At 42.9% G+C, this 13,010-nt stretch overlaps 1 protein-coding gene across 1 annotated transcript; it reads left to right on the plus strand.

The window, feature by feature from the left end:
* Window positions 1-5,207: 5,207 nt before the first annotated feature.
* thbd (thrombomodulin) lies at window positions 5,208-7,091 on the plus strand. Its single transcript, XM_072265557.1, has one exon. It carries the CDS (start codon window positions 5,317-5,319, stop codon window positions 6,943-6,945), a length of 1,629 nt encoding a protein of 542 aa, XP_072121658.1. The 5' UTR covers window positions 5,208-5,316; the 3' UTR covers window positions 6,946-7,091.
* The last annotated feature ends 5,919 nt before the right edge of the window (window positions 7,092-13,010 follow it).

A 13,010-nucleotide genomic window follows, 5' to 3' on the forward strand; every position in this document is an offset into this window, starting at 1 on the left:
GATTTGCTGAGAGACAGTCACATTCAGATAACTGGAATGGAACTATTTCTGGGAATCAATGTGATGTTTCTGGTCATCTTCCTTACCACTGTGTCACAGACATCCATCCTATTTAAATAATTTACACAGCTTTTAAAATGCTGATACTGCACTAATAGATCAGGGCCTTAATGTAGGATTTCTCCAGCAGCGAAGCAAAAGTGCCAAGAATAGGCTTCACCAAACCTTTGTAAACAGCATACTAAGTGGCAAGGAAGGGTGAAAGGGCCGGATCTCAAAAATGACAAGACAGAGTACAGGAAAGAGATAGAGAGCAATCAAGAAAACAATCTTTCTTCAGTGTCAGCAAAACAAAAGAGCTGCTCATTGACTTCAGGAAGCAGGGCGAGTACACATCCCTGTATATATCAACAGTGCTGCAAGGGAGATGGTTGACAGCTTCTAATCCTAAGTGTAAATATCACTAACAACTTGTCCTCATTCAACTACATAGAGGCTATGGCCAAGAAAGCCATCCAAAGCCTCTATTTCCTGTGAAGGCTGAGGATGTTCAGCAATATTTGCAATGACCCTCACCAATTTCTACAGGTGCACCATAGAATGTCTTCATCTGGATGCCTCACAGTTTAGTATGGGAACTGCTCTGTCTAAATGCCAGAAATTGCAGAGAGTTGTGAACACAGCCCGGTCTACCAACAAACCAGCCTCCCTCTATTGACTCTGTCTACATTTCCTAATGCCTAGGAAAACAGACAACAGAATCAAGGACCCCCCCCCCCCCCCACCCCTACAACTTCAGTCATTCCCTCCTTCCTCTTTTCAGACAGAAGATACAAAAAGTCAAGCTGAAGATTTTGGTTCTTCCCCCTTCCTTTCCACTTGATGAAGTGTCTCTCTTGGCCCAAAACAATGACTCTTTATTCCTTTCCATAGATTCTGCCTGACCAGCTGAGTTCCTCTGGCATTTTGTGTGTGTTACTCTGGAAGACATAAAAGCTTGAGCACACACACCGTTAGTTTCAAGAGCAGCCTCTAATCTGCTGTTATAAGATTTTTGAATGCAGCTTTTGTATGATAAAGATGAACTCTTGGTCTCTCAATCTACCTGGTCATGGTCTTTGTCCTTTTCCAACTGCACTGCACTTTCTCTGTAACTGTACACTATATTTTACACTCTCTTGTTGTTTTTCCTTTTGTGCTATCTAACTGTACTTATGTATGGAATGGCCTGAATGAATGGCATGCAACAAACACAAGTTTTCACTGCAGCACCATGTATGTAACAGCAATATGCAAATCAACATCAATTCTCAAGGGCAGGATCCCTAGCACTTGATGTTGCCACTGAACCACAAGCCAAATTGAAGACATGGCTGAATGCCAGCACTGCATGTTCTTTTTTCTCCCCCCTCCATTTCACTAAACCCATGTGGGATTCTCTCAATAGCTCACTTCTCATTGGAACAAGATCTCATGAAACACATAATTATTACAGCTCCTAAGAGCAACTCGTACACTAAGATTCACACAGCGCACTTACTGATCTCAGCAGGAGCTTTACAAACAACCTGCATATATAGAGCTATACAATAAAGTAACAAAATGATTTGTAGGCACAAACACAAGAGATTCTGCAGATGCTGGGCAACACACACAAAATGCTGGAGAGGTTCAGCAGCACCAATATTGAGGAATACCCACTCGACGTGTCAGACAGATGTCAAGACTTGCCTTTGATTACCCTTCCATAGATGCTGCCTGATTTGCTGAGTTCCTCCAGCATTTTTTTGCATGCTGCAAAAGATCTGAATAGATGGCATACAAAATACAGTTTCTTCCTGAACCTCAATACATGTGACAATAAAATAATTTACTAATTTTACCTGTTTTCAAAATGCAATCCTTTCAATTCCTCCAGAGATAAGTTTTGTTATTATACTTTGGTGTATTTTGGGGTAATTTTTTCTCTTTTTCAATTTTTTTTTGTTTCCTTCTCTTCACCTTTCTGCATAGACTCTTCAGCCAATAGTATTCTCAGCATTACATGGGAATATCACAGAAACACCACAAACAGCAAGAATAAGCCTCAGTCCACAGAATGTTTAAATTCCAGGATCAACTTCATTTCCCCATCATGCGACAAATCCTATGATTTCATCAGTGCCCTAAATCATTCCATCTCAGTACTGAATATTCTTAGAGTTATAGGAAGTCATTCCTGCCTGTGGCCATCAAACTTTACAACTCCTCCCATGGAGGGTCAGACACCCTGAGCCAATAGGCTGGTCCTGGACTTATTTCCTGGCATAATTTACATATTATTATTTAACCATTTATGGTTTTATTACTATTTATTATTTCTGGTGCAACTGTAACAAAAAACAATTTCCCCCGGGATCAATAAAGTATGACTATGACTATGACTATGACTATGACTATGACTATGACTATAGAAACCAAAAGGGTGCTGGGTGAAAACTTCTAAAGAATACAAACCTCTAAATATGAGAAGGAGAAAAAAACTTTGCCCTAAGTAACTGATGTCTGGCTGTAAATTCTCGATTTTTTACCCAGAGCAACCATGCCATAAGGATTTTCTTTCAATGATATCACCTCTGCATCTCTTATGGGGCAATTGCCTCATCCCAAGAATCAATGTCATGAATACTTGTTATATTGTATTTCCCTCAATCACAGGACTCTGCAGAGAGTGGTGCAGACAGCCCAGTGCATCTGTAGATGTGAACTTCCCACTATTCAGGACATTTACAATGGCAGGTGCGTAAAAAGGACCCAAAGGATCACTGAGGACCTGAGTCACCCTAACCACAAACTGTTCCAGCTGCTACCAATTTTTACTCCTCGTGCATGTGAAGGATGTAATAAGTAAAGTCAATTCAATTCAATTCAGTTCAAAATGTTTGTTATTGTGGGGTGGTGTAGTAGCGTAGTGGTTAGCATGCTCTACAGTACCAGTGACCCAGGTTCAATTCGTGCTGCTGTCTCTAAGGAGTTTGTATATTCTCACCATGACCATGTGCATCTCCTCCAGGTGATCCAGTTTCCTCCCTCATTCCAAAGATGTCCCAGTTGGCAGATTACTTGGTCATTGTAAATTGTCCTGTAACTAGGCTAGGATTAAGTTAGGGGTCGCTAGCCAGTGCTGCTTAAAGAGCGGAAGGGCCTATTCCCCACTGTATCTCAATAAATAACTAAAATAAAATACATCTCCCCTCAGGATTCTATACATCTCTTTAGTGAAACAGAAACAAACTACAAATGCTCAGTGGGCAACGCATCACCTGAGAAGGCAAAGGGATGGTGGACTGGGCATTGGGATTGAGCTGAAGAGGCCATGCACTGAGATCCACAGGCCTCAGGCACCTCAGCCAGCTGGTGCCTCTGGTATCTCCGCCTGCGATAATGGGTAGGCAGCTCCAGACACACTGCTGAGTTTTTTCCAGCAATTTCCTTTGCCCTAGTTTCCTGTTCTTGTAGTTTCATGCTTCTATACTTTTCCTCGTGGTCGAACCAAAACACACCTCATTCCAGCAATTCAGTAAGTCACAACCTCAATGATCATGCATAGAACATAGAACAGGACAGTTCAGCATATGCCATTTCGCCAACGATGTTCTGGCAGTCTATATAAACCTGGTTCATAATCAATCTCAGAGTCCGCTGCGGTCGGGTGCTTCCAGTGGTGCTGCATCGGCAAGTTTGCGGCGCTTGGAGGTTCATGGCAGGGAAAGTTTCTCCCTTCTACTGTCTGTGTGAGATGATGGGGCTATCGGGACTTTGAGACTTTTTTTTAACCATGCCCATGGTCTGCTTTTTTATCAAATTACGGCATTGCTTTGCACCGTTGTAACTATATGTTATAATTATGTGGTTTTGTCTGTTTTAGTCTTGGTTTGTCCTGTGTTTTTTTTGTGATATCATTCTGGAGGAACATTGTATCATTTTTAATGCATGCATTTCTAAATGACAAACGAGGACTGAGTGTACTCATAATCTAATCTAATCTAATTTTCCCTTCTACACAGTTTAAAACCCTCTGTTTTTCTTACATCCGTGTGGCTATCTTTTAAATTTCACTATTGTGTTAGCCTCTACTGCCCCCTCCGCCACAGTACGTTCTCTGCACACACCACTCTGTAAAAAAAAACTACCTCTGACATCTCCCCTGAACTTTCCTCCACCCACTTTAAACAGACGTCTTAAACATACACTTTCCCTGAAGCTCTCCGCTGAATGTAGCAGGTAGTAATCGACAGGAATCCCCGAACTCTCTCTGCAGCAAGTTAAAACTAACCTGCTTTCACTCTTTTCTGATTTCGAATAAGAGTCGCAGACCTGAAAAATTACCTCCTTCTATGGATACTGCCTGACTTTTAATGTTTCCGCTCCTGTTCTCTTTTTGCTTTTACTTCTGCAGATTTTTCTTTTCAGATGTCCGTTGTTATTCTGAAAACAGGCAATTTTTGCGGTCGTGACCAGAGTTGGCTTCAATCGCTTCTAACCATCTCGTAGTTGCGCAATTCGCCTTCACAGTTAACAAAACTTCATAGTTATAAACTCGCCATATCTCAAACAGAAAGATGATTCTCTTTTTGCATCAAGAAACTATCAGAATAAAATGCGGATATAGTTTTTTTGACGGTGCTTGTGAATGTGAACTGAGGCATACAAAAAGCGAATGACCAACTTCGCAGCTGTGTGTTTTCATGATTGGTATGCAAACATCTCTCCCGCACACGAATAACTATTTGGCTTTCTCACTCAAGCCTCTAATATAGCGGTCGGTAGCAGAGTTGGATATAGACGTGTCAGAAAATTCAGTGTCTTGGACGCACTTTCAACCAAGCAGAATGAAGTCATCTTCTTTAACATTACAATCACCTAGTTCCTGCCGACGTCTTCGCCTCCTGATCATAAGGTTAATATCGTGATCGAGTGAGAACATACATGGCGTTACAAAGTTAGAAATCACTCCGATCTTCTCCTGTGATATGTATCCCAATTCCCGAAACCTGGCTTAAAAGTTAGGCGGCTACTTTTGGCGTCCTTGCAGAGTTGACGGGGATCCCGTAAGCAAGGGCGTGGGGAAGTTGGCAATGGGACAGCAGCCACTCAAATCACTTGCATCACTGTTCCAGCCTTTTACGAACTTCCTTCCTTGTGGAGTCCACGCCAATATATATTTAAATCTGAGCTTTGGAGCTATCTGAACGACAAAGCACGGGACAGTGCAAAGGGAAAAGTTATTCCGACCAAGCAAAGTTCTTTTAGCTCAGATTCATCAGAGGGAGAAAAATGTTCGTACTGTCTATCAGCCTGTGCGCCCTGGTGTCTCTGGTGTATTCGGATCCACAAGAATTCTCACCCGCTGTCTGCGTGGCTAACGTCTGCTACAGCCTAAAAAGAGAGGCGAGGAAGTTTAACATGGCCAGAACCAGCTGCAAAAAGGCCGGGGGAGACGCGATGACCGTGAGCACCACGGTGGCCGCCGAAGCTATCGCGGTGTTGCTGCAGAGAGTGAACGCCGATCCCTCCTCGCACTTCTGGCTGGGGCTGCAGCTTCATCAGAGGACTTGCCCCAGCAATAGCAGCCGATTGAGGGGTTATCGCTGGGTGAGCGGGGACAATGACACCGACTACACCAACTGGGGCTCGGTGTCCGAAGAGTGCGGACCGCGATGTGTGACCGTCTCCGGCAGGGACCTATGGGTCGACCGCCCGTGCAACAAGAAGGCGAATGGCGTGCTGTGCGAGTACAGATACAACAGCAGCTGCGAACCACTAACCCTGCACAACTCTTCCACCACCTTCGTCACTCCTTTCGGTGCCCGGAGCTCCGAGCTGACTAGACTGCCTCGGGGCACCATGGCCGAGGTCTCCCCGTCGAATATCAGCTTACAATGTAACGGCACTCTTGGCTGGGTGGGTTACGGACCAGGCCCTTGGGTCTGTCAAGTGAACAATGGGGGCTGCAAGCACACTTGCCAAGAAGGACCTCCGCCCAAGTGCAGCTGCCACGGGGGTTACAGGCTGGACAGTGATGGGTTAAGTTGCCGAGAGGTCGATCCGTGCGAGGAAGAAAAGTGCGCGCACAGCTGCCAGAACCGGGACGGGAAGGCAGTGTGTTCCTGCGACAGCGGCTACGCGCTGGACGCCGACCACAAGAGCTGCATCGATATCAATGAGTGCCTGTCCAACCCCTGCGAGCACAACTGCGCAAACACGAAGGGAAGCTTCCAGTGCATTTGCAGGAAAGGCTACGTAATGTCCCAGGATGGCAAGTGCGAGGACATCAACGAGTGCCCACAAAACGTGTGCGAACACAAGTGCAGCAACACGCTAGGGGGCTTCAAGTGCAGCTGCGAGTCCGGGTACGATATCAATCCCGATGATCCCACAAAATGCGTTTGGTACTGCGATTCCAGCTCCTGCCGGGCTCGCTGCATCGACGACGAGTGTACTTGCCCGCCTAATTTTATCTTGAACGATTTGACTAAATTATGCGATGATATTGACGAGTGCCAATTTCAATGCCAGGGTCACACCTGCACCAACTTCCCCGGCGACTTCAAATGTGAATGCAGAGAGGGTTACGAGCATAATCAGAATGGGGTTTGCGAACCCGAGGGCTCCGGTGATAACTTTATGTCAGAAGTCCCGACGTTCAAGCCCACCGCGTACCCCATCCCCGCCAGTGCCGGCCTGTCGCTCAGTGTTGTCCTCGGCACCATCTTTGCCATCGCCGTGCTCACTTTGATCTGCGCCGGGGTGGGACACCACCTGTTTAAGAAGAGAGGCAAGTGGCAGACCTCCACCAAGTACAAGTCGGCTAATGTGGAGGAGGACGTTAATCTCAGTCAGGTCACGACCGGCGACAACTGCCAGCACCAGTACTCCAGTGAAAAATGTAATGTGGGGACCTGAAGCTCACTGGGCACAAATGCCGGACCAGAGGGAGATTTGGAACCTTTGACATGACGACACTGGGTGAGGGTGGGGGAGTCTACAATTTGAAATTGCAGTTGCTGACTCGAAGCTATATGCGTGTGAGCAGCTGTACACATTCCATCTCTGAATTTAACCAGGTTCCCACTGCATTCCGCTGGACACTATTGTTAGGCTGATGCCAAACTAATGGTCGTACTTGAACCTTGAAATGGCCCGATGGTGCTGTCGGTTCAGTTACGCTTAAACACAGGTTTCCCACTTCCCTCCCTGAACATCTATCTTTGTTTATGGTCGGTTCAACGATTGCAGGAGAGGGGCACTTGCGAGTAATGACGCTACCCAGGCATGCTACCCATTTTTATAGGCAACTCCTTAGTCTGGAGCAAATAATCCAGGTGGGCATACCAGTTTAGAACGATATGTCATAAAGTGCCTAATATTTTTCTCAGTATCGTTTGTATGCAAGGTGTGACAGAAAATATGTCGTGCAAATTCCAAAGTTCAAGATGACTAAATGAGGTAATGGTTGGGTAATGTTTACCTGAGGAATTGTGAAGGGAAAGTAGTTTTTTATAGTTGGGGGGGGAACTGCGGGAGACTGGATCCGGGACCCCCTATTTTGATTGGTTTACCGCTCATGTTTGTCCCAATGTCTGTCGGCCCGATGGCCGTTTGATGAAAAATATGGCTGCTGGTGGTCGTTGCATTTCTACAGCATTACTTCAATTATTTGTACAAATGGATTGGCCCAGAGTATATCCAGGAATTTGGGACACGGGCGATTGAGACGAGGAACCTGTGCATTTGTATTTATTATATCTTTGAAATATCTGTATAATCACGTTTTAAACGAGTTTTATATATCTATATGAACTGTAAGGAAAACGCGACGACGCTGCATACTTTAAAATAAAAATTTGAAACTATTTCTTTAAAAAATACAAAATCTTCTGGATTTGTAGTTGCAAAAAAATCCAATATTGTGACTGGTTGATCATCAAAACTAAAGGTTGAGATGCTTATAGTTCTATGGAAGCACCTAGCACGAGTCGGGAGTGAACCTTCATTTCGCAAAAGTAACGCCAAATGGCCATGTGAGGGGGATAAAACTTTGAGGATCATTCAATCAAGAAGAGGGCACTAATCTATTGTTACTACAAATAAGGTTAAAGTAAGATTTGTCAACCTGGCTTGATCTCAAGTGTTTTACTGATATCAGTAGTGTCCAACGCTACAGAAACAGGCCCTTCGGCCCACATTGTCAGTGTTTCCTTCGACCAGCTACACTAACTCCTCTTACCCATCTCGTTTTCCCACTTCAGCCTCTTGTACCCGCAGCTCTTATATTACCCGGTCCCTTTGCATTCTTCCTGCTTCACCCTGCACCCGATTACCACTGAGCATTCTGGGATTAGTTGCTCCTTCGCTATGCCCGTCCTTGAGGGCGTGCCAGGTCCGGTCCCCTTGAGCTCTATTCTTGCAAATCAGCCTGAGCTGCACCGTGCCCTTCAGGTCCAATGTGCTCCATTCTGCCCTCTCTCTTTCTGGTCCGCCCGAGCTTCAGCTGCCGGGTCTGCCCCCAAGTTCCCAAGTCCACTTCGGATCATCCTGCTGCTTCTGTGCTTCACCTCCTACCCCCGCCGGCGACTATCTCTATGTCCCACACTAATAAAACACCGTTAAAACGTTGTCCATGTAATATAAAAAACCTGTCAGTCAGTATATACTGTACGTAGCATATTCAGTCATTCAATATCAAATAATCGCTTCTGGTGATAAATAATTGCCAATTCTTTGTCAGAACCACCAAGTCTTCTGCAAATAGAGCTGGCAGAAGGATGGACCCTTTGCTGCCCCCTGAAAGGTCAAACAGAGCATTACTATATCCTCTCAATGTAAAAGTGATTGCATTTCCAGTGGTGCATTGCTCACCATATCATTCTTAGCACCATACAGTACATCTTTAGGACAAGAACTGACACTCTTGACTCACTGGGAAAGTGCCTTTTGAAAGATGACAACAAGCCATCATTTATATCAGTGATAGGTAAAGTGAGTGTTCAGCTGTCCTTCACTGGGCTTATATTTCTGAGTCTGAAGATTGTTTTAGAGACACAGACCAGTTACAAGCCCCTCTGGTTCAAAGAGCCCATGCAGCCCAATTAGGCCCATGTGACCCAAAGTTCTTTGGAATATGGGACGAAACTCACGTGGGTACGGGAAGATTGTACAAACCCCTTAAAGACAGCACAAGTGGATCGAATAGTGTTATGTTAACCACTACACTACTGTGTCACCGTAGGTTTCTGCACCAGGAGCTATCCCAGAGGTTAAAGGTTATTTTCGATGCTGGAGCTGAGGCAGTCTGAAAGGGGGTGTTGCACTGTTGGAAGTGCCTTGTTGCCGGCAGGCCATTGAAGTTCAGTCTGCCCTTGCAGATGAATGGAAAATATCACATAGCACCATTTTAAAAATCAAAAATAAACCATGAAAATATGGGGCCTAGAAAGAGGACAGCAGGATCATACAGAAGATCTTTTCCATCTGTGAGCTTCCGAAAGAAGCCAGTTTATTTTGGATCCCATTTTATAACTAACATGTGGAACACAGTGGGAATTGCTGCTTTAAAGAAATCAGTTCCTTGCGTGGTTGGTGTCCACATATACATCTGGATGGATGGGGTCCATTTTATTTGTAAATAAAATGCCCTCATCTTCACACTCTACAGCCAGCATTGCATGTCACCGTCGGAACTAGGTGTTTTACAAGGTTTAATAGATTAAATATATTAGCGTTTGTGCATGAATGTTATCTGTATATATTCACATGCTTGCAAAACTCCAGTAAGTTGCCTGGACTTGGGCACTGAGTTGCAAGGAGCGATTGCATAGATTAAGTCTTCATTCTTCATTAGAGATTGAGGTGTGATCTGATATATATATAAAATTATGAGAGGCGCAGGTAGTGTGAAGACAAATAGTCTTGTTTCCCAGGGAGGAAGTGCAAAAGAGGGCATTGGTTTAAAATCAGAGGTAGGAGAATTTTTAGGGGAGTCAGGGGTACTTCTTCATGCAAATGGTGGTGCACATTTGTAATGAGCTGCCAGAAATAGTGGTTGAGAAGCATTTGCAAGCCAGTTTGTTAAGTACAGGCTTAGAGGGCCATGGGCCAAATGCAGGCAGTCGGGACGAACTCATGGAGAAACATCAGCACAGATAGGTTGGGTTGAAGGACCTACTTCCATAATATGTCACTCTGTGACATGAAAATCTTCAACAAGACTGGAACTGGGAACTGGCTATTGAGAGTGAGTGGAGAAAGAAGAGCAGACATTTACACTTGCCCATAGGATGCAATAAGTCTCGGGTACCTGCTAGGACATGAGTCAAATTTATGGTGGCTTCAAGATTTGGGTAATGTAATCTTTTAGTCATCTGTAAAGACAGGAAACTCACTATCCTTTTGAAGTAACAAGCAGAGTAGAAGTTTACCAGGGATGCTAATTTCACTTTCTGTTGTGTACTGCAAATCTGTAATAGAAACACAGAATCTGAAAATCTTAATCAGATGATGTCTTAAAACAAGTGTGGGGGTGGGAGTAACAGAAAAATTTATCATTCACCAGATAACAGCACTAAAATAAAAGTTGACTTATATGTAAGTACTTGTCAATCTAAATTCGGATGTTAAAATAAAATGGAACTTTATTTTCCTGTAAAAGGTGAATAAAGATGTTGAAAACTGATAGTGTTGTAAATGCTATAATATTGCCATACTTGGAATATGCTAGTGAGGGAATAATAACCTGGGAGGATGTGTGGGATTAGATGCAAGGGTCAAATGGTGCTAGAGGCTCACATGAATTGTTCTAGAAAGTTGTGAATTCTAGAATTGTTCTAGAGTTTTATTTTAACATCCAAATTTAAATTGACAAGTACTTACATATATTTTGGTGGTCAACTTTTATATTAGCGTTGTTATCCAGTGAATTATAAAATTTTTGTAATTAAACATAATGACAAGGCTAACCTGCTTTGTAGTTCAAAATATGGGTGCTCTAGATTCCCAGATCTCTGGAAACCTGCCAGGTGAAGTAAGCTTAGACAGGTCAAAGGATTGACAGGTGGCTTTACAGCACTGATCAGAAAGAGCAAGAATGCTTCTTTTCAAGATCTGCCTCCCAAGCATTGCATCATGCCTAGTCGTACAAAGGCCATTGGATCTGACATCTCTCACTGCTCTACATGTTGTGATTTAAACCATCTGGGTGAGGGGACTGGACCCTTATACATACTTGACCCCAGTCCAACCAATCTAAGTGTCAGTGTGCCATAATTGTAGGATTAGAATCCAGAACAGTCATCTATATCATCCAATGCAAACTCTCCTCCTCACCCTCCTTGTACAACCACCCTTTAATGGTGTCCTGGATTGGACAAACCTGGTCTTGTAGCCTGCTCTGTAGCGCACAGGGAATCAGCAGGTCAAAGACATACAAAGCTCTACAATAGTTGAGGGAATTTTGAGCCTTGCTCAAAACTCTGTCTCCCCTGCTGGCACAACGCAGGACCCAAACCATAATATCACAGCGCTCACTTTACGTACAAACCAGATCATGTTCTCATTTTGATAAAGAGAGATAACTCATTATATTCTCTAGGAAATGCACTTATGATTTTGGTGATCTCACAGATAATTAGATTAATCGCTCTGGATATTGTTCCTATTAATGGTAAACCATATGGAGGCTAAACACTCCAAATGTATTTTAAAATTTTATAAAACTTATAGATTTAGAATTATATCCAGATGATTGAAAATCAAGCTGAAGTCAAGTTTATTATCATCACACAAGTACATGTCTGGACAGGTGCAATGAAGCAGAATCAGAGCCACGTTTCATCATGTAAGCAGGACCCACAAGAAAAGAATAAATTTAACCTAAATTATACACAATTTTTAAAGAAAACACAATTAAAACAAAGAAAAGTCACTTTTGTGCAAGGTGGGCGGTGTTGATGGTGATCAGGGCTTTTCCAGTTGGTTCAGGAATTGAATGGTTGAAGGGAAGTAGCTGGTTTTGAACCTGGTGGTGTGGGACTTCAGGCTTCTGTATGGTGAAGATCTTTGATAAATGGTGTTGCCTTTTTTGAGGCGATACCTTCTGTAGATGCAACTGATGTTGTTAATGAGAGTGCCTCTGATGTATTGGGTAGAGTCCACTACTTTTGACAGCTTCTTACTGTGGATTTGAAATGCTGTACCAAATCATGATCACCATACTTTCAAAAGTACATCTGTAGAAGTTTGTCGTTCAATGACAAGCTGAACTTTCTTAATCTCCTTGGAAGGTTTCTATATGATTGCATGAAAAAAGAATAAAATTATAATAGAACAAAAGAAATTAACAAATCATACATGATGACATTTTTGTTCAAACAGAGAATTACATTATGACACTGCAATAACGCTTACTTATAAGTGGCTTTATTAAGAAATGCAACTTGCATGACCTTATCAAATCGAATTGAATTGACTTTATTACTTACATCCTTCATATACATTGAGGAGTAAAAATATTTACGTTATGTCTCCGTCTAATATGCAAAGTGCAATTATAGTAATTTATAATAAATATTATGTACAACAGGATAGTCAATATAACATAGAAATACAGTTGCGTCCGCATGAATTAAGCATATTGGAAAGGAATTAAGTGCCTTTTAAATATGGTATACTGCATTGTGATTCTCACAGGTGTAGAATATAATTTTGCTTATATTCCTGTTATATTATATACCTGTCATTAGCAATTCTTTGGAGGTTTGCTGAGAACAAGAAACAATAGTTAGTTTTCCACATGATGAACAAATAATGTCAGTTGTTTTATCCTGGGGGTTAGGGGGAGGTCTAAACAGGAAAAAGGCAATGCCAGGTTCTTGTTTTTACAAACCATATATGCATCAAATCAAAATATGTTTTTGAAATTAAAACTTTCTCTAACACCTGCATTCAATCATTTCTTGCAGGACTTGCTAGAT

The sequence above is a fragment of the Mobula birostris genome, chromosome 8 (assembly GCF_030028105.1).
Source record: "Mobula birostris isolate sMobBir1 chromosome 8, sMobBir1.hap1, whole genome shotgun sequence".
Taxonomy (NCBI): domain Eukaryota; kingdom Metazoa; phylum Chordata; class Chondrichthyes; order Myliobatiformes; family Myliobatidae; genus Mobula; species Mobula birostris.